Source organism: Cottoperca gobio, chromosome 12 (assembly GCF_900634415.1).
Source record: "Cottoperca gobio chromosome 12, fCotGob3.1, whole genome shotgun sequence".
Lineage (NCBI taxonomy): Eukaryota > Metazoa > Chordata > Actinopteri > Perciformes > Bovichtidae > Cottoperca > Cottoperca gobio.
In genome coordinates this window covers 1744515-1767656 of record NC_041366.1, presented here as the reverse complement: position 1 = coordinate 1767656, position 23142 = coordinate 1744515, and the positions used below count along the sequence as shown (strand labels likewise).

The 23142-nt window shown below is 40.7% G+C and overlaps 1 protein-coding gene across 3 annotated transcripts; it reads right to left on the bottom strand.

The window, feature by feature from the left end:
• Nucleotides 1-65: 65 nt before the first annotated feature.
• On the bottom strand, nt 66-22559 carry dqx1 (DEAQ box RNA-dependent ATPase 1). Of its 3 annotated transcripts, none has more exons than XM_029444195.1 (13): nt 22429-22559; nt 22215-22311; nt 19556-19929; nt 17132-17325; nt 15330-15783; nt 8280-8576; nt 7955-8054; nt 7381-7539; nt 3701-3892; nt 3365-3490; nt 2820-3010; nt 1669-1859; nt 66-1047 (listed from the first exon to the last, which is right to left on the bottom strand). In XM_029444195.1, the coding sequence occupies exons 3-13, from the start codon at nt 19892-19894 to the stop codon at nt 840-842; spliced, it is 2451 nt and encodes an 816-aa protein (XP_029300055.1). In that variant the 5' UTR covers nt 19895-19929; nt 22215-22311; nt 22429-22559; the 3' UTR covers nt 66-839. The 3 variants fall into 3 exon arrangements, with proteins under 3 accessions (XP_029300055.1, XP_029300057.1, XP_029300056.1); XM_029444197.1 differs by having other exon boundaries at nt 22215-22332; nt 22429-22551; XM_029444196.1 differs by lacking the exon at nt 22429-22559 and having other exon boundaries at nt 22215-22421.
• Nucleotides 22560-23142: the final 583 nt, after the last annotated feature.

Here is a 23142-nt window from a genome sequence, read left to right as displayed (position 1 = left end):
GACAGTGATAGAGAAAATGAAGTGATACTTAGAGCAGCTATAAAGTAACAAAATCACTCAGCTGAGATATTTCAAACGTGAAAAAACACATTTTTATTTGAAGTATTAAAGGACTGTATTGACAGACATATCCTATTAAATAGGATGATAAGAATCCACTTTACACAAAGACTTTTTATTATTGACAGAAAGTCGGAGAGAAAAAGGCCGAATCTAAGCAGGAAACCCAAACATTATACAAACAGTATCAAAAAGTGTAAAATAGAAGCTGCTGCAGTATCTCATCACAGATCAGTACATGGGATCTGCATAGAGGTCAAAGGTCAATGACAGCGTCTCTGTTGACTGTAGCAGTGCATATTGCTTTTAGCTGAAATCTCAAACTGTTTTTAAAAAAATGACACTTCAGGGATTTAATAACGTATTTCATCCACTTCACGTTTTACAATTTTTGTTTTGCTACGATTTAAAATCGATGTTTGGTGCTCTGTACATCCCACAGTGAGAAAGTGATAACAGACTATTATTTGACTATTTTTGCAGAATTACAGAAACACAGAAATCCCTCATAAATAAAAAAGATAATCTAAATAAAATTTTAAATTAGGTCAATACATAGCACAAGGAGAAAAGGTTTGAATATTTTCCAAAGCCACAGCATATAAGATATATTAACAATTCATTACTGTACATTAGTGTTTTCCAGTAAGAGTCCATTCGAAATCACACATCAAAAGCGTTTAAACCTTAAATGAGATTTCAGTCTAATTCATACAAAGTACCAAATCTCAGATAAACAATAAAGTGACAGCGGTGTGTTGAGTGTCTCTTCTTTCGTCTCATTGGACAACACAGAGGTCAGTGCTGGACTCACTGTAAGTCTCTCCTGTCGCCTCTGCGTCTCTGTGAGTCCTGCTGTGCTCGTTTGACACTCCATCCGGCTCGTATGACGGGGGATCCAGATTCTGCCTCAGCTCCATCAGCAGCTCTTTGCCGTCACTCGATGGCAGGTTTCCCAGGTAGTACTGAGGGGCCAACTCCACAAGCCTGCAGCAGCGCAGAGAGGGGAAGGAGAAAGAGGATTTACATTATACTGACCTTTTTAAAGACAAAATGACCAGCGGCTGCAAGATTCAATGGAATAGTTCAACATTCTGGTAAACACACTTATTGGCGTTCCTGGAGTCTCGACGCAATTAGCCTAGCTTAGCATAAAGTCTGGAAGGAGGATAAACTAGCCATGCTCTGTTCCAGGTTCAAAAATACTCTAATTTGCACCTCTTAAGTTTAACTCCCCCTAAAACCAACAGTTAATCTATGAGGAACGCAACATTATCAAGGGCTGTGGATGTAACGTTAGCATCTAAATCTTCCACTAGATGTTTTTGAAAGAAATATGTTCTTTAACGTTTTAGCAAAAACTTGCCACAAACTATTATCATTTTCAACATAACTTTAGGCTAAAACTAAATTTAAAAAAATCAGCTGCCAAAATGATCACTGGCTTGACTTGTAGTCATACTTTATCATAAACAGACTGTACAAGATGGATGTATAAACTTAACATATTGATCAAGAAAGCCTTAAATAAATTAATGAATTGGATCTCACACAGCAAAATCCAATCAACAGTAAGTTGCACATTAACAACCTCACGGTCTGACTCACATCTGAGGGTGGACTTCGGAAGCGATGCGGATGCAGTTATCGCAGGAGATGGTGAATTCGTGGTACAGGACCCAGCTGGGGGGATTGGGACGCGGCTGCCGACACAGGTAGGAAGAGAAGGGATGCAGGTGAGCCACATGGCGGTGAGTTAGCAGGAGGTAATTACCTGAGCCATCCACATCATGAGCCACCTGAGGAGGAGACAACCAACATTTAACATCAACAACAAAGTAAGAAAGTATACGAGGATGTGTGGAGGGCTGTAAGGTGAAAGAAGCAAACAAGTAATACAGTAATAAACACTATGGAGACCAAAACACAGAGTAGGTGCACATCACTTATTCATTATGTAACTGGTCAGTAAATGGTTTCTTAAAGGGATAGTTGGATTTATTTTTATTTTTTTGGAGAAGTGGGGTTGTATCACACCTCGTCATTTTACCTCGCAGAACACGGGAGTTTCTGGTCTACCGCTGCCTCGATCGGTTAGTTAGTTAGTTTGTGTTATTGTTTGACTTTGGTTAGTTCGGATTCACAAAAGTCACACAATAACACAAACAAACCGCTCGAGGCAGCGGTAGACCAGCAACACCAGTGTTCTGCAAGGTAAAACGCCTGTTTTTGTCAGGGGAGTCTGGTAGCTTTGGCGTGAGCAATGATGGATAACTTCGGTTTTACGTCAGCAAGACCTGACAGTGCCGTGTGACGGCAAGGTGAAGCGATAAGAATATTCTAAATATATCTCCCCTTCTAAATGCCGACAGCTATGTACTGTAGTAATACACTGTTTCTATACTACCCTATCGATAAGTACCTCATGCAACCCCGCTTCAAAACATCCCCTTTATCCCTTTAAGGTGTGTACAGACTGAATTAGAAAGCAAATTCTTTCTCACATCAGCTGTCTGGGACGAATGAAAACACACTGCAAAAACAATCCAGCGGTAACATTGCAGCTGATGGGAATGTTATGCCATGTATTTGGTTATAAATTAAAATTAAATTGGACAAATTAAAATTTGGACCGATTGTGGTGCTAAATGAAAAGTAAAGGATCACTAAAGTTATGGTATAAATATAATGGCACACATAACATAAGTGAGGCAACGGATTACATTTCTCAGTTGTTTTTTTAAAAACAGGGTGTTTACTTTGAGGAAGAAGCCTGAGATGAGAGCACGCTTGATATTTGTGCAGTTGTCTTGGCATCCAAAAGCAGGAGGAGAGACAGGAAGCTCAATTCGCTGCATCACCTCCAGTAGCTCCGCCCTGATCACCACAGCCAATCGTAAGGAGGTGTGACTGAGGAAGTTTGTCGTGCACCACGCCTCATCCTGATTATCTGCAATTACCACACAGACAGTTCAATAATTCATAGATATATATGATATGCTAATAAAGCCTCAATACTGGAGCTGCTGCCACCGCAACCCGACCCCGGATAAGCGGTAGACGATGGATAGATGGATGGATAAATGCAGGATTCCCACTGTGGGCAATATGTTACATTTTACATTATGTTCCATATCCAAATCCAACACACTGTATTCCCCTGTTCTGCTAACACACATGCCACAGTGCTGTTAGTTAGTGAAGCATTTGTAAGTGTCCTAACTGTTTGTTCTTAAATCCCATGATCAGTGTGAACCATGTAACTACCAAAGTATTCAGGTAATGAAGGCTGAACTGTACATACGCTCTATGAAGGTGTTATAAATATTAATGAGAGTCATGTGGTCTCCCTCTGCGTGCATCAAAGGTCTCCACTGTGAGACAGCAGCCTCCTCTCTGCTGGGTTCGGCTGTCACAAAGCAGGAAGAAGCTGACAGAAGACAAAGATCACATCAAAAGTTCATTTTAAAAGTAAGCAAATATATGCAGAATGTATACAATCAATATCGATTCATAAACGTTTTCATTAATAAATGAATTATTTACACAGTTATGGCCTTTTTTTGTTACATCTCTCCGTGAATGTGAATTGATTGGTAACAATCACACAAACAGTAAAATGATTCCCTTTTTCAGTTACCTGTGAGCATGGCAGCTATAGTGAGCAGCTCATCAACACAGTCGTACTCGCAGGCAGCGATCAGGGCTTTAGCCAGAGGCGGCTCCAGTGGCAGCTCCGACATTATGATGCCCACCTCTGACAGGTTACCATCATCATCCAGCGCTGCCAGGTAGTCCAGGTCCTCCAGCGCCTGCATCAGAGCCTCGGGGGCTGGGGAAAATAAATATGCAGGAGAGAGGGATTGAGGAGGAATCCATGACTGCTGCAAACTGCTGTCGGACACATCAGGGATCATATTCTGATGGATCAACAAGCTTTAATGTCAATAAACTACAGCAGACATGCTCTCCAGATCATCGGAGCCTTCATAACAAATGTTCAACACACTCTTCTCGTAGTCCAATGCTTAACTTACTGGACTTGTGCTTCATAAATCTGGTGCTATTCTTTATTTTTCTTATTGTAACTAATCCGGCAAAAAACTAAAACCAAGTCAGTTTCCTAGTTAGTCGGTTTCTCTGTTTCCTACTCAAAACCATTCATTCCCTACTTGTCTAAAAACAGCTCACAAGTGCATAATTCCTTCTAAAACAGCTGGTCACTGTAGTTTTTATGAAGCGTTACTCAAACAGTTCAAATGTTGGTGATGAAGGAACATGGCAGTCAGTGCAACAGCAGTGTTTCCCCTACCATTGTAGGCGCTGCGCCCCTGCCTTAAATTCAAGGTGTTTTGTTTTTTCTTGAAAAAAAAAAAAGCTCTTTTATTATATAAACTAAATGCTTATGCTATTGATCTAATTTATGTGCACGTTTCAGTTTGTACTGTCTCACTTTCTCTCCTTCGCTCTGTTTTGCGAAGGGCGGAGCTTCGCAGCTGACACACACACATGTGCGCACACACCTACACGTGCACACACACCTACAGAGCAGAAGAACGGAGAGGGGAGAATTAAATAGAAACCGCGCCACGCACGCAATCGCCCCACGCCACGCACGCGCACGCAATCAGTCAGTCAGTCAGAGGTGGCAATCCCACATCAGGCACTAGATCTATAAGCACAGGGATCCCCGAGGGCTGCGTGCCCCCTGCTGTACACCCTCTTCGCATACGACTGTGTGGCCTCCCAGAGCAACACTTGTATCATCAAGTTTGCGGATGATGCAACCGTCATTGGACTGATCCCTGGTGGGGCTGAGGCAGCGTATAGAAGAGAGGTGGCAGACCTGGTGACCTGGTGTCAGGACAATAATCTCTCCCTGAACGCAGAAAAGACCAAGGAGATGATTATTGATCCACGGAGGAAGAGTGTGCAGCACACACCACTGTACACAGGTGAGACTGAGGTGGACAGGGTGAAAACCTTTAAATTTCTCGGAACCCTCATCAGCGAGGATCTCACCTGGTCTCTCAACACACAACAGAACATTAAGAAATCCCAGCAGCGACTGTACTTCCTAAGGAGGCTGAGGAAATGTGGCATGGCATCCAAAATTCTCAGCAACTTCTACAGAAGTACAGTTGAGAGCGTCCTCACCAGTGCCATCACGGTCTGGTATGGAAACTGCACTGCCCGGGACAGGAAGGCACTCCAGTGTGATAAAAACTGCACAGTACATCGCAGGAGCAGCCTTCCTCTCACTTCAGGACATTTACACCACCAGGGTCACCAGGAGAGCCCACAACATCATCAGGGACAGTACACACCCCCAGCACAGACTCTTCACTCTCCTCCATCAGGCAGGCGCTACATCAGTCTCCAGGACCACGAGACTGACAAACAGTTTCTGTATATCTCTTTTTACTTTTAGTTCTAATTTTATCTTTTGGCTGTTGGTTGGACCAGCAAAGTAAGATTTTCACGACATAAATATCTTGAATCTTGATACACACACAAAGGGGGCAAATTCACAAAAGGATTGGACGGCTTTTGCGCCCACTTAACTCGTGCAAATAAGACAAAGAAACCGTATAATTCTCAAAGCACCTCAGAGGGTGCACCCTAACTGAGCTGCCAAGCAAATACCAGCTTCCTGCTCCTGTACTATTTGCACATATTTAAAATAAGGAAATGTGCATACTTTTGGAGCAAAATCTTACAATGCAAATGATCAAAAAAACAGCGCTTATAGCCAAAAACAGTTACAGAGAAATGATTAGCGTCTTCAAAGAGTTGGTGTAAACTGAAGCGCATTTAGGAGTGTCTGCTGAAACTGAGCTATTTTGGTATGTAGTCACTGCATTGACACAGTAACAGGATGCAATGACAGTTGTGTCATGAAAAATAAATGAATAAAGCTTGCTGAGTATCTTCTTACAAGTTATCTTTGATCAGGATATGTCCTTTAACGCCACATAAAACAAACTTCAAGGATACTTGCAATCAGCTGCTGAACTTTACTTTACAGGGTAGAAAGCTGTTGAAAGGTATGAGCAATGCATTCTTATTGGGTCTGCACATTTGTTATTATAAATATAGAATCTCACCTGACTCATGTACAATGAGTAAAAAGCAACTCTCAAAGGATCTTTAATGGATATGGTTGTAAACTAATTGATAATATCCAGATCCTGCAGCTTTTCTATAAGAATGGAAATCCATTCTGCACCTAAATCTTTCAGCTCCGTCTCATGTCTGTGCTTGGAGGTTTTTTTAAGTGGTCGGTCTAATTTATGACAACATCCCCAGTTAAGGTCAGCATTTCCTCAACCTAGCTGTGAACAGCAGGGATGCACAGTGTTCCCCTCTTAAGTCACAAGGTGATTCTTCAGAACATCTTTGTGGCCCGTTGTTACACTGTGACATCACTATGTCACAGTGTACTGAAGTACACCTTTACGTCACTTTAGCAAGGTGAGAAGTAGGGGTGACGAGTCACACCATCTGACATTATATTTTTATATTCCAGCAGGGCAAGCGCGCTACACATGAACAGTGTTTCCCACAGGTTCTTGTAGGTTAGAAATATGGATGGTGATGACACAACAAAAAACGACAAGGTCCGTGTTTGAAGACGAGTTGGGTGGGTTGCTGACATCGCTGCGGACCCCTGATGCACTGAGCGGTCCGTTACGGTTGACAGTTGCGCCGGAAGAATGAGGCGGGAGAGAGAGCGCAGCGAGCATGGTCATTGGAAGCGGCAAAATCGGCCGTCAGCTTTACAGCACCCCTCACGGAGGAACAAATCTTTGTATTGGACAGCCAAGTCCGAAGGAATGTCTACTGCAGGAACTTTCCCAGGTGACCTAGAACTCACGGGCCCAGTTCCAATTCGACCCCTGCACCCACTCCCTCCCCACTTCCACTAGGTTTGCAGGTTCCCAATATGGGTCCACCATATTAAGTGCCATCACAAATAAATTACGGGAAGTGGAAGTGGGTTACAAAACCCTCCAAAAGCGAGTTTACATCAATGCTGACAGCTAACCTCACTGACCAGGTGCAACACCGTTTTGTTTCCACCTCTACAAACTCATAAACTGCTCAAACTACGTTATACCCTGTAGTCTAGAAAATATGTTCATTTGATTGTAAAGTTTTGTATGTTAACAGTGTTGCAAAAATCAAGCAGCTCATAAAAAATCAAAGTTAAAAACAAGATGTTTAAAAAAAAAAAAAGAAGAGAGAAATGCCACCAAAGAAGTCCTTAAATCACACATAAATAAAACAAGTGTTAATCAAAGTAGTTAATAAATGTACCTGGTCTGTCCAGGAACTTGCACTGTCCCATGTCGGCAATATCAAGCCTCTTGAGCAACAGCACTAAGTGGCTGAGGTTATCCTCCACCACCCCAGGACAATGAGCCTCCTCCATCCCATCCTCATATAGAGACCGGGGGTAAAGACGGAGACACAGACCTAAAGACCAACAAGGAGACATCATGTAGTAAATAGTCATGACAATTACAATAACAGTTCTGCCATGAAATCCACCTTTTATCACCAATTATCATGTTGTTTCAATGATGCTATTAATATCTAAAACCGTTAACAATTTGATTTAGTAGCTGGATTGTAAAATAGGTATTAGCTTCCTATAATTAACATTTAATGACATGGATTGTTTGTACATGCTTTGTGAGGCTGGGCATACAGAAAATAAGCGCAAAGCCAAAATCTGAATGAGTTTGCAGGGAATGCATTGCAGTCTGCCAGTCTTTTTTGAAGACTAGACAAAGTCAGACCTCAAACACAGGGAAATCTTAGGGTGGAGGACACATGAGGGTTGACTACATGATTGTTATCAGAGCAGCAGCAATGATCTTTGACCTACCTTGAAGGTGGCTGTTCACCCTTTGAGTTCTCATGTCGGCCTGGTGCTTGCTGATCGTCCTCACGACCTGCGAGTTAGCTCGTATTTGTGTATTGTAAACCTGTGGCAGAATATGAGGATTGTCCGTTTTTTATATGATAGGCTGAAGATAATGATTTGGTTTTCACTTTAATCAAATAACTCTAAATAACTAAGTTTATATTAACATCACAAGCAAACAATGGTCAGAGAAGATAAATACAATAGAAACATAAGAGATGAGCGTAAATGGGATTATTTTTGTTTTAATAATCTGTAAATTAATCATGTATAAAAACAAACTCACGTTTTTTAGTTGAAGGCCTGTGTCTATGACATAGCGAATTGCTGGCAGAGAGAAGGAAGCCTCTGCGAGGGTATCAGAGAGGATAACCTTCCTTCTGACCCCCGGACCTCCGGCTCCAAGCACTGAGCCCTCAGAGCTGTCATTCTCCCTAAGTGTAGAAGCTTCGGGGTTGGATTCATAGACCCGCTGAGTCAGCCCACCGAGTCCAGCATGGAGGGGGAGGATCCTGAGAGGACCAAGCTGAGGACTCAGAGCTACACACTCCTTCTCCAGCAAGGCCACACACTCTTCTGTTTCCTACACAGAACAGGGAAGAGAGAGAATGAAGCCTCAGTTCAAATACACTCTCAAACCCTCCACATTGTAGGCAACCCTGAGAAGTGCCCTCTGTGCTTTAGTTTGTCATCTTAGTGTGTGTGTGTGTGTGTGTGTGTGTGTGTGTGTGTGTGTGTGTGTGTGTGTGTGTGTGTGTGAGAGGATTAACCAGAACAGATCAGTATCATCAGAGAGCACTTTGACTTACAAATCTAGCCTAAGCTAGCTCAGGCACACGATAGACTCTGTCTTTAATGGAAACCAGGACTGACAAGAGAGTCAAGCAGCAGCAGGTGTGGTGATGTTGACATAAAGGGAGTTTAATGTGCATGAAAGACTTTGATATACTGTAGGTCAATATGTACAGATAGCTTTGCACATGGAGAACACATGACAGATATGTTGTGGCTGTGTGTTGTTTACAGTGTGTGTGTGTGTGTGTGTGTGTGTGTGTGTGTGTGTGTGTGTGTGTGTGTGTGTGTGTGTGTGTGTGTGTGTGTGTGTGTGTGTGTGTGTGTGTGACCTGTAACAGAGGCTCTCAGGTTGAGGTGTCCTTGTTTCACTCCTGGTGAACCCTCAATGACTGTTGCATCATTTAACTGATTAAAGTGGCAATGTGTGGAAATATTACATCTTTGCTAACAGGGCCCATTCATCCAGGGTTTGCAAAACATTTTCTCCCCCTGACAATCATTACTGAAGTTTGAATCAAAAGCTTTTTTTTTAAATACAATTTATGGTCTGTATCTTTTCATAAAAGCCATTTAACGTATTTTCATTCTGCAATTGTTGCTCTGTAAAGTAGATTTCATTCATACTAGCAGGATCCGCCATTCCCGCACAGATTGCGTCATACCAACGCTCAAGGGATTCACAGGAAATGATGCATGCACATAGTGAATGTGATGTAGAGGATACGCAGCATTGCACATAATGCAGAAGACAACAGCTAATGGCCAGCAGAGTTGCTTCAGTACAGGCTGTATCTCTATAATCCTTCCTAACATGCTTTCAATGTAATTGATGTTGACTTGTTCTTGTCTTGTTAGACCTCAGTGCTGCTTTCGACACTGTTGATCATGACATTCTACTACAGAGTCTGGAACATTGTGTTGGCATAAAAGGAACCGCACTAAGCTGGTTCAAGTCCTATTTATCTGAGCGATCTCAATTTGTACTTGATAACGATAAATCCTCCATGACAGCCAAAGTCAGTCTTGGAGTTCCGCAGGGTTCTGTACTTGGACCGATTCTATTCACCTTATATATGCTTCCTTTGGGCAATATTATAAGGAACCACTCTATAAACTTTCATTGCTATGCGGATGATACCCAATTATATCTATCAATTAAACCAGATGAAACCAATCAATTGGCTAAACTTCAAGCATGCCTTAAGGACATAAAAACTTGGATGTCTAGCAACTTTTTGATGTTAAACACAGACAAAACTGAAGTTATTATACTTGGCCCTAAACGCCTCCGAAATGCATTTTCTAATGACATAGAAGCTCTGGATGGCATTAATTAGGCCTCCAGCACCACTGTAAGGGATCTTGGCGTTATCTTTGATCAGGATTGGTCTTTTAACTCCCACATAAAACAAATCTCAAGGACTGCCTTCTTTCATCTACGTAACATTGCAAAAATAAGACACATCCCGTCTCAAAATGATGCAGAAAAACTAGTCCATGCATTTGTTACTTCAAGGCTGGATTACTGCAACTCATTGTTATCAGGTTGTCCCAAAAAGTTGCTTAAGACTCTTCAGTTGATCCAAAATGCAGCGGCACGTGTATTGACAAGAACAAGGAAACGGGATCATATTACTCCTGTATTAGCTGCTCTGCACTGGCTCCCAGTAAAATACAGAATAGAATTCAAAATCCTTCTCCTGACCTACAAAGCAATTAATGGTCAGGCTCCAGCATATTTTAAAGATCTCTTAGTACCTTATAAACCAACTAGAGCATTACGCTCCCAGACTGCAGGGTTACTTGTGGTTCCTAGAGTCTCTAAGAGTACAATGGGAGCCAGAGCCTTCAGCTATCAAGCTCCTCTCCAGTGGAACCAGCTTCCAGTTTGTGTTCGGGAGGCAGACACCCTCTCCACATTTAAGAGTAGGCTAAAGACTTTCCTTTTTGATAAAGCTTATAGTTAGGGCTGGCTCAGGTTTGCCCTGGATCAGCCCCTAGTTATGCTGCTATAGGTTTAGACTGCCGGGGGACACCTCCCTGCTCTCCTCCTTCTCTTCCTCTCTCCTCCCCTCCCTCTCTATCTGTATGCATTTATGTAAATGTATGTTACTAACTCATCATCCGGGGTATCATCCCCGGAGTTTCTGTGTCTATCATGTGGCAGGTTGCCTCTGATAAAGTTTACATCTGGATCATGAATCGTGGCTGTGCCTGCTGCCCTGGTCCTGCTGGACACTGGGAAGCCTTTTTGACATTTTCCTGGATTCATCCATACTTTCTCTTTTTCAACTCAACATAATTTCTGTCAAATGTTGTATTTGTACTATGTTGTTTATCCTGTACACACGACATCTATTGCACGTCTGTCCGTCCTGGGAGAGGGATCCCTCCTCAGTTGCTCTCCCTGAGGTTTCTTCCATTTTTCCCCCTTTAATTATGGGGTTTCTTTTAGGAAGTTTTTCCTTGTGCGATGCGAGGGTCTAAGGACAGAGGGTGTCGTAACCTGTACAGTCTGTAAAGCCCACTGAGACAAATGGGATAATTTTTGATATTGGGCTATACAAATAAATTTGATTTGATTTGTTGACAAAATTCACAGTCCTTGTTCTGATATATTCCAATCTCTATGTGAAGATAATCTGAGGCTTCAGCAGTCCTAGCTAGACAAATCAAGTAGGTATAGTCTAAGTTACAGCCATTGAAGATTTACTTTCCCCCTGTGCGTTATTCGGCCTCCATTGCAGCGAGACAAAGAAACAGTAATCAAAATTAAATTGGGCAAGTTTGCATTGTTATTTCATGGCAGCTAGTATGGGCAATTTTAAGGCCCTGTCACACATATCCGTATGGCGGAAACGAATGCCGGCGTATACGAAATATATGAAGAAGTGAGGATGAGCTACTCACAGGGACCCTATATACTATATTCAAACCCCAATAAGCTCCCAAAATGCTAGCTGAACGCTAGCTGTACTGTAGAAACATGTTTAATAAGTTACTCTGTCGTCAGGGATAAGTTTAACATAGGGTAGGAATAGGTTATCCACTCGTTATCAATAAGTTGGCTGTAGGGTTCACCGTCAGCTGACGTAAACGTAACATACCTCTAACGTAGTCACGTACGTATTCACGTATGTCTAACGCAGGGGTGTCCAAACTGCGGCCCGTGGTCCATTTTTAATTGGCCCGCAGCAAATTCTAAAAGTATAATGGAATATGGCCCAGATAGAAACTTGCGCTTGAATGTTTTGTACTTCTTAGTTCTAACACAGAAACACAGTTTTGACTTGTCAGCTAACTTAAAACATCAAGTGTCAGATAAAGCTTGTGCTTTAGATGTTTACTCCATTGCATGTGATGAGAGCACAGATGCGACAGACACCGCACAGCTGTTCATTTTTTTTGCGGGTAGTTGACGATAACTTTTGCGTTACGTAAGACCTGCTTGGTCTCAGGGCACAACATAATTTGAGCACGAGGACTTTACCACATAGAATTTCAAGCTTTCCTGTCTGATATCGATGCTGAATACGGAGACGTACTCCACCATTCTGATGTACGCTGGCTGAGTCGCGGCCAATGCCAGCCCTTCGTATATATGTTTCTGTATGTGGCCCTCAGTGAAAAAGGTTTGGACACCCCTGGTCTAACGTAACGTAACGTCTGCATAACTTATGAAGCACACGAACATTTTGAACATGCTCAAAACATTTTGAACATGCTCAAAACATTTTCACAGACTCAGCGTTCAACAACGCACCCCAGCGTAACACAGTGAGCTCTAATGAATGCTACTTATACCTTACCTTATATCAACGTACACCAGCGTAACACAGTGAGCTCTTAATGAATACTACTATACCTTACATTATATCAGCGTACACCAGTGTAACACAGTGAGCTCTTAATGAATACTACTTATACCTTACCTTATATCAACGTACACCAGCGTAACACAGTGAGCTCTTAATGAATACTACTTATACCTTACCTTATATCAACGTACACCAGCGTAACACAGTGAGCTCTTAATGAATGCTACTTATACCTTACCTTATATCAACGTACACCAGCGTAACACAGTGAGCTCTTAATGAATACTACTTATACCTTACATTATATCAGCGTACACCAGCGTAACACAGTGAGCTCTTAAATACCTTACCTTATATCAACGTACACCAGCGTAACACAGTGAGCTCTTAATGAATACTACTTATACCTTATATCAACGTACACCAGCGTAACACAGTGAGCTCTTAATGAATACTACTTATACCTTACCTTATATCAACGTACACCAGCGTAACACAGTGAGCTCTTAATGAATACTACTTATACCTTACATTATATCAACGTACACCAGCGTAACACAGTGAGCTCTTAATGAATACTACTTATACCTTACATTATATCAGCGTACACCAGCGTAACACAGTGAGCTCTTAATGAATACTACTTATACCTTACCTTATATCAACGTACACCAGCGTAACACAGTGAGCTCTTAATGAATACTACTTATACCTTACCTTATATCAACGTACACCAGCGTAACACAGTGAGCTCTTAATGAATACTACTTATACCTTACCTTATATCAACGTACACCAGCGTAACACAGTGAGCTCTTAACGAATACTACTTATACCTTACATTATATCAGCGTACACCAGCGTAACACAGTGAGCTCTTAATGAATACTACTTATACCTTACATTATATCAGCGTACACCAGCGTAACACAGTGAGCTCTTAATGAATACTACTTATACCTTACCTTATATCAACGTACACCAGCGTAACACAGTGAGCTCTTAATGAATACTACTTGTACCTTACCTTATATCAACGTACACCAGCGTAACACAGTGAGCTCTTAATGAATACTACTTATACCTTACCTTATATCAACGTACACCAGCGTAACACAGTGAGCTCTTAATGAATGCTACTTATACCTTACCTTATATCAACGTACACCAGCGTAACACAGTGAGCTCTTAATGAATACTACTTATACCTTACATTATATCAGCGTACACCAGCGTAACACAGTGAGCTCTTAATGAATACTACTTATACCTTACCTTATATCAACGTACACCAGCGTAACACAGTGAGCTCTTAATGAATACTACTTATACCTTACCTTATATCAACGTACACCAGCGTAACACAGTGAGCTCTTAATGAATACTACTTATACCTTACATTATATCAGCGTACACCAGCGTAACACAGTGAGCTCTTAATGAATACTACTTATACCTTACCTTATATCAACGTACACCAGCATGTTGCCGATATTTTGTATACGCCACATTTTTGTATACATTATGCATTTGTTGGGTATATGTCTGATACATTTTGTATTAGTAAGTGATACTATATCAATGGGTTAGACATGCGTATCTGTATACGTTCACTTTTCCGATCCGATGAAAAGTTGGACGTATTTGGACTCTGACAAATTGTGAGCTATTTTTCGTATACGTTCCCGCCATACGGATATGTGTGACAGGGCCTATATGCTGTCTGAAGACAAACACAAATGAATGTAATGAATGCAATTTCCATTTAGTGTATCAACTCGTTTTCGATTAAATGCAAAAACCACCTCATGTAAAATAAAAAAATAAAGAATTAAAACTTTTGTCATTTCCATACAGCTTTTCTAATGTGATGCATCAAAATGCAAATAAAAATACATTTACTTAGGATTTTTGTCCCACAAGTATTGGAAGTTCATTAGGAAGAGTGTTTTCAGGACCAGTATGAACAGGAAGAATGATAACAGAAATAATAAAAATAAAAAGTTTCAATGTACATGTCGGCATTGTTTTAGGACAGACCTAACCCTTTTAAGAAACAAAGACACTGTGCTCAAAGATTTCTCTTCAATGGAGGTTTCTCACCTGGCAGTCTGAGTGGACATAATGGCTTCCTGTCATGTGACCTGCCTTTCTGTGCTCACTAGGCTAAAATGAGCTCACGGCTCAGCTCAAGGTGTGTTGCCTAACCTTAGTGTTAATACATGCGTCTAGGGTTGCAACTAATTATTATTTATATTATTGATTGATATTTTCTCAATTAACTGATTCATTGTTTTTTCCACAAATGTTGGAAAATAGTGAATCAATTTCCCAGAGTGAATGGAAACATCTTTACACGTCCAAAACCCAAAGATATTCAGTTTACAATGATATAAAACTGAGAAAAGCAGCACACCCTCACTTTGGCATTTTTGGTTATAAAATTACAGACATAAGTAATCAATTAAATATAGCTGTGTTATTGTTAGTCACGGACCTCTGGATTATTAAAACACAATTGATGTTACCATCTGCAACAACAGCAGTTGCCAAATCAACCTGGACTGTTATCTTAAGGTTGGTCAGAAACATAGTCTCATACTGTAAAACTGTAACATTTGGTAATATTTGGACATTTTAAAAAGTAATCATAAATGGGCATGTTTTCTATCCTCCCAGAATTAGACTATTATAAGGTATATAAAGTATAGTCATTTGTGTACCTGTGCACTGGCCAAAAAGACCATCACATCTCCTTCCTCTCCCCTTCTGTGCAGATCAAGCACCATGTGACAGGCAGCCGCCGCCGGTTCCTTCCCAGGTGAAAGCTCCCTGTACACCGTCTCCACCCTGTTGAACTCAACAGCCGTCCTGTCCTCCTCTAACTCACTCCCCTCTTTCTGGTCTCTGGTAGGGGGGTCGGTGAGCACGCTGTCCAGGGAGAGGTGAGGGACTGTTGGTCCCAGGAAGGCAGAGAGGCGAGGTGCCAGTGTTGGGTGAGAGAGGAGAACCACCCGGAAGTTGTCTGGCCTCTGCCGGCAGACGTCACAGAGCAGGCCCAGCAGCACGTCAGTGGGCACGGTACGCTCCTGGAGCTCGTCCAACACCACAACACCATACTGATGCAGTAGAGGGTCTGACATCATTTCCTCTAGCAGGAGAGTGTCACTGACAAACCTGGGTAAAGGGAAAGGACAAAGAGATGAGGAAAGAGCATGTCCTTTAAACAAATAGAGATTTTAAGTATTTTGACAGCAGGATGGCTCAGTGGGTAATAGTCCTTTGACACATAACTAAGAGACAAAGAGACACGCTTAATGGAGGACAACTAAGATCTTTATGGATGTTCATTTATTACCTCTGCCAAGGAGGTTACGTTTTCTGGCTCCGTTTGTTGGTTTGAATGTTGGTTTGTTTTTTTGTCTCTAAACAGGATAACAAAAAAACTACTGGTCCGATTTTCATGAAACTTGGTGGAAGGGTGTAGCATGGGCCAAGGAAGAACCCATCACGTGGCGGATACACAAATTATGTTTGACTTACGCTAAAATTGTGAGATACGGCCTTTCTGCTGCATTCATGTGGTGTCGGAATAATCAGGAAAATGAGTTCCCGAAAATTCACGGAAACTATCAATGTGTTGTTTAAATGCTTTGAGCTATAAAAATAAATCACATCTTCTTTATACATAATAATGTGAGAGTGCAGGAAAAAACACAGGGATCGATCTTCAGTGAATACACTGTTATAACACTTTTACTGCCACTTTGGACAGAAAACTTCAGGGATCAGAGAACAAAGAGTCAAGGTGTGGCGGTAAGCAAAAGAAAGACGCTGCATCATTATCATACAACTCTAGTGAAATCCATCTACATCCCCTCTGGGGAGGAGAAGACCATTACACATACAGATCAGCATTGTACTCGGAAGACAAAGTAATGAAGGACTCATTTCATTGTTTTTTCTATAGTTTGATATATATACAGTATATATCTTGATGAAAAATGTATTGCACTTGTACTCAACCTGTTAAGCCATCTCTAGCACTAGTATGTTGGTCTAAAGAAATCCACAGGTGCACTACTGTTCCTTCCAGGAAGCTACAAACTCTCTCTTGGCATGTGGCCTGTTTATAATGCAGTTTTTAAATTTAATAAATTATATTCTTTTGATGTAGTTTAGTTTCAAGGGGCTACCTGAACAGAATTATTTAAATAATTACCTAAAGAAAGTCTAATGACAGTCTTTGTATAATTTTTCTTTAGTACATGCTCAGAAATACGCTTATCTTCCTTCTTGCCACGGAATAAATGACAAGATCGATACCACTCTCATGTTTGTTAAGATAAGATGAGAGGCAGAAGTCACTTGAAATAAACACTTCTCTGTTCCCTCTCCTGTGAATGTTTAAAAGGGAACAAATGGATTTCCATTGTGTTGTTGGGAGCTGTAACAGCACAATTAAAACTGAGTCATAAAATAATAAGATGTTATTATCCAATGTGCATTATCCATGCATCCTAACCTGAGCAGGGTGTCGGGTGTACAGCTGTCATCATGAGACACCCTGTAGCCCACCTCCAGACCCAGGCTGAGGTCCATCTCATCAGCCACGCGAAGGGCCAGACTCACCGCTGTCACCGAATGAGGCTGGGAACAACACACCAGGCCCTGGGAAAATTCATAGGACAAAGCATACTCCACACACCACTGTGGCACCTGCAGGGAAACAGGAGAAAGAAAGAGGTCAACAAGACAAGGAAGTGTTAATATAATACACAGTTTCACTCCGTTTTACAGAAACACACACACACTTTAAAAATAAGTTACATTTATGGAACACACACTACTTGAACATGCTTGTGCAGCACTTTCCTCCAGAGACCTCTACTTCTTACCATGTTCAGCTTTCATAAACTTAAGGTGTAAGGTCAGAGAGGTCAAGACTCGTCTAAGTCAAAATGTCAGTGGCCTACTGACTGTGAGTTGTGTTTGTGATTGTAACGCCAATATTAATTCTCTCTTTGTGGATCTGCTTTGCTTGATCTTAGAAACATCTTCAAGAAGATTCAAAACAGGTTGTGTGATGCAGACTGGATCCACAACCGTCCGCTAATTGTTCCATGCTTTTATCCAGGACTGTAGGTGTGCACATGTTCCAGTAATAAACGCACACAACAAGCCACTGAAGTGCAGAACAAAGAAACACGGCCCGACCACAGACCTTGAATAAATATGTTATCGAAGCCTCCATTAGATCTAATGATGAGGACATTGAAAGGTACAGGCTGTTTTCAAACAAACAGGAAGACAATCACTTTGAGGAATCTAATTCAATTCAAATTCAGAATGAAGAATTTTTCTTACTCAACTCTGAGTGAGAGAAAAGGTATCAGAAATGTTTAACATTACAGTTCAAACGTCAAAGTGACAGTGCCCTAACAAAAACATATTTATCCTATATTTTGGCCAGTATTTTTAATGATTAGTATTTTCCTGAAGACGGGTATCGTACCACACGTGTTCGCTGCCTTCACATTCTCCTCCCTTTCTTCTCTACAGGAATAAGTGGTAATAAGGTTTAAGTGTAATAATAACTCTCTGTGGGGGTGTCCTGGTGGCCCCTCCTCTTCTCCTCTTTAATTTCTCATCACCTCTCTACTGTCTGCTACCAGACCTACCAGAAGCCATTATTACCTGGTTATACTGCTACACTGGTCTACTGTGATTATGTCAGGTTTCTGTGGCATGGGAACATCTTCCTGCTTCCACGTTGGGTTTCTGCTATCTGCACAGATTTAATTAATCCTCAACACAACCAAATGATCCAGTGGCCAAGAGAGCTCAACACACTGCAGCTTCAGGAAACACATGCAAACAAACAAACAAACACAAGTACATGCAGGAAACATACATAATAGAAGAAAACACACCTCAAATAGATTAAACACACATCTCAGGGAGACATTTAAAACTGACTGACTTGATGTTTATTTTAGTTTTAACATTCTGGCAGCATGATTCCAATATTACTGAAGATATTGAGAGTCAGAGGAGGAACTAAGTATAAGTACTGCACTTAAGTACAGTATTTGTACTTGGTATTTGAGGTATTAACTTGAGTAAAAGAAAATGTTGTGCTTGTTATAAAAAATTACTTTTTACACCATTTCATTTATTTGACAGGTAAAGTTAATAGTTACATTGTAAATTAAGATTAACATATAAAACATGCGATCAGTTTAAAAAATGTGATCCGTTTCAGCGATGAACAGTATATCGCTAAGTATCTCTAGAAAAACACTTGGAATGGAGTATATTTTACATCAAGGTATTTCTACTTTTACATAAGTCAAGGATGTGAATACCACTGATGGCTGGATAAATAGCTTTAACCTCTGGTTCATTATTAGTCATCAATGTTTAGAGAAACTTGTATTGTGTTGTAACTTAGTTCTGTTCTCTAGTGTATGAAATACATTTCTGTATTTGCAGCGTAATTCTTATTTTCAATGATTTATTCCTTAGTCCGATGTTCAATTTCAAATATTATTTGTGTTAATTTGATACTGTATTTGAAGTTCTTGTATATGATAATACACCTGAAAGATATTTGGCTTTTTATGTTACATGAAGTTAGAAGTCATTCTAAGTAAAGTACGGTGCTGAATAAAATACTATGTTGTACTATCAGTACTGAAATCTGTACCTTGCATTAGTATATGAAATGTTCATTCGTTACTCAGCCCTCTCAAACAGTGTTATGGAAATATTATATTGATATCAAGTATTACTGTTGAGATCATATTTTCTTTCCTGTGTATGCAACCTGAGCTACTATTATTGCAACAAACACTCAATTTAAGAAGATAAAAGGTTCATGTTTAGAGTTTGAGCTGAATAAATACAGTAGGTGATTACATACACTACATGTTATGTTCCTGTTTACCTGGGTGCTTTTTCCAGCTCCACTTGGTGCACTGAGCAGCAGCATGTTGTGGCTCTCCAGGTGCTCCAGTAGACTCTGCCTGAGCCTCCATATAGGAAACTGACGCCTCTCTTCCAGCATGGCGTAGTAGCGTGAAGAAAAGGGCAAACCATCATAAGGGTTTACTTCCAGGTCTCCCAGCCCTTCCTCCTCCCCTCCTTCTCTTCCTCCATCACCTTCATCATCTAGATCCCCAGACAGGAGGGAAGACATGGACAAGGAGTCCAGGTCAGCCGAGGGCCGCACATGAGACCCAGGGGAGAGGGAGGTGGAGGGGGGCTTCGCTGATGGGGACGACATCAACAGCGGGGGGTGGGTAAGGGGCCTGAGATTACCTGCAGAGGCAAAAACTATAATGACTGATGGTCACATGAAGCAAAGGAAGGAGTCAGGGGAAACCTGCAGTGTATTAGTATTACACTTTGTTACCGAGTGTTGAGCAACATTCCTGCTTGAAATGATTTGTAGTTATGAGTTGCCTGCAGTATCAATAAACCTTTGACATTCAGTCAGAGGAGGCACTGAGTCGTGCAGAAACAGCTGGGAAGAAGAAAAAGCAAAGATATGTCACTTGTATTTCAGGTACCACAAACAGGAGTGTAGAGTGGATCCACACAGGGGCCAGAGCACTTCCTGTTTCTACTCAACACTTACTCCATTCCCTCAAACAGTCAAACAGGCCCTTGATAGGAACCTGTAGCATGTGTGGTATTTACTCCTGTGGAATGCTTGTCTCCACCCGTGTGTGTGTGTGTGTGTGTGTGTGTGTGTGTGTGTGTGTGTGTGTGTGTGTGTGTGTGTGTGTGTGTGACCTGCAGACACCTTACTGGGTTGCTGGTGTATTCATGTTTGGATGAAGCAGAAAAGCTTCATCCAAACTATTTGCAAAACATTACCCACAGTGAGCTTAAAGAATCAGAGATGTTCAATATGTTGACAATTAATTAATCATTGAAGTTATTTGTCAAACAAAAATGACTGAATGATCTGAATTTATCTTATTCTATTTTATATGTATATAATTGACTTATTCCTGCATTTTACTTGCACCGTTCTGTTTCTTAAACTATTCTATTTCTTTATTCTTCTTTACGTCTTCAGGATACTGTATGTTGCATTGTTGGAGGAGGCTGGGACTTGGAAGATTTTCATTGCCAGAAACTAGGCTGTAGCATTTGTGCATATGATAATAAAGCCTTTGGATCTTCAATCCTGCCTGAACATGAACATGTTGTGAATGCCTGAAGAAGTTTTCTCTGATTATTTTTGACCTCTTCAGAATGATTGTATCGAAGAATAAAGAAAGAAATGAGAGGGTTGGATATAAAATCAGAGCAAACCACAATGGGAACAATGTACACATTTACAATGAGCTGTAATTGTGTACATTTTCCATGTGCCTATATTGACTGTTACACTGAGTCACTGCGCACATGTGAAGCTGTGCACAGGCCTGTTATTATCTAGTTCTTGTATGGCTGCTTGTGTTTAAACCACACTTGATATTTGAGAATGTTGGTTTCTTTTGTCAAACACAAAAGGGTTTTTAGAGAAAAACATGTTTATATTACTCAAAGCAAGGTATTAAAAAAAAGTACTGCTTTGGTATCTGTAACACAACTTGAGTAGTGTATCAGCACTAGTATCTTCTACCTTCAAACAGTACCATGCCTAATAACAGGAGCTCTAATGAGCTGCATTGAGCCACTGTATGATGAGAACCAGGAAGCTGTAAAGCAGTGAAGCATGCAGTATTAAGTTGCACAGCTATTGTGAATAGCAGTGTATTAAATTGATAACACTTGCCAAATAACAAACAACATATTAAATAGCAGGCGAACATGTTTCCTTTTTAGCAACAGACACAAAGCGGAGGCACATGCTATCTCAGCAGTCTTTCAGCAGCTGTATGAGCTCTTGAGCTCGACTCTCAGCAGTGAATGTCATAAACCAATGTTAATAAGTCAGACATACATAGCTGGGGAGCTTTCAAGATGTCAAGTGTGTTTAGAAATTATAACGATGCTGGGAAAATAATAAACTGATATCATACTAGTACATATGGTAATATGAGCCACTACCAGTATACTGTACATAGTGGACACACCTTTACCTTGGATAGTATCTTTGTAACATGTACAATGTGCATTTGCTGTTGAGACTGGGAGTATGTTCCCCTTGTTATGCCTGGGAGTAGGAAGTGATGGGGATTATTTAATATGAATCACCCATGGGTGGAGCCATACTTTGTGTACAGGTCACTATAGAGAATCAAAAGGATGCTGTGAAAGCCAGTAGCTGTCTGTGTATTTTACATTACAAATAAAAGTATGTCCTATATATTACTATGTTATACTAAGAATATAAGCTCCATATTATGGTCATCTGTCTGGGCTAATGTGATAACTAGTCTTTCACTAAGCTCGCTAATGCCCTAGTTTTTTTTTTATCACAACAGCGAGGTACTCTCTCCTCATTTCTTATCTCTGAATGCCATTTCAATTCTGTTATGAGCGACGTGTCAGCTGACGGTCAAACAGCCGTAAATAAAACAATGCTGAAACGCACAGACATTATCAAGTCCAGATATACTGTGTCATTGGGTGGAACCGTGTCTTACCTGTGAAACATATCGGCAGAGAGGTAAAGACGAAACCAAGCAGTAACAGTCCGCCTTCAGTCCACTGTTGTTGTGTCAGATCACTCCTGTCGTGTGTCTACAGAGGCGCACAAACCACCTTTATACACCGGACAATAAAAACCAGGAGGATAAAAACCAGGAAAGGCGAAATATGGGCGACAGTCATTCACTATCTGTCTCTGCGAATCCTTACCAGCCTTGGTTATTTCCTGACAGCTGCCAATAATACTAAAAGACGAAGGTGTTGACTGGTTGCTTTAGCTAGCAGCCGCCATGTTTGGCTGGGTTGCTGTCAAACCTCGTGCTGCCTTCAGGGCTCCTCGGAAAACACAGAATGTGGGTTTAGGATCCGTAGTCAATGGTTAGACAGATATTCTATGTTTTCTATTCACCTCTATTCTCAGTTTTTTTAGTGCACCTTTTAAAAAATATATATTTTCATTAAATCCATGTTTTTTGTTTTCTTGCACTGGAACAAAATACATTAAAATATATATTAAAAAATATTTAATTTATTACAATCTTTGTAAAGGGATGCTATTAACTTCAACCAACTGTTGTGAATACATGCTTCTTGGACATGGTGTTGCAGTGTATCAGCATCACGTTAGTAAACAACCTACAGTCTCATGTAATTATGTCTGAGGAGCCTTATGTGAGCTATGGCTAGACCCTAGACTTACAATTTATCATATTAAATATTGAGGTAAAGTAAAAAATATATGAAATAATGTATTGATTTATTATTTACTGAGCAGAGCATTATTTGACTGAAACAAAAAGCTTCCAAGTCTCAAGTTCTACCGGTAGTTTGATAAATTGACCTCCAGCACTGACACTAATTGTAGTCAATAATTAACACACTCAGTCTCAGCATTGTAAAAGTCCAACGGCAATTTTTCTTTAT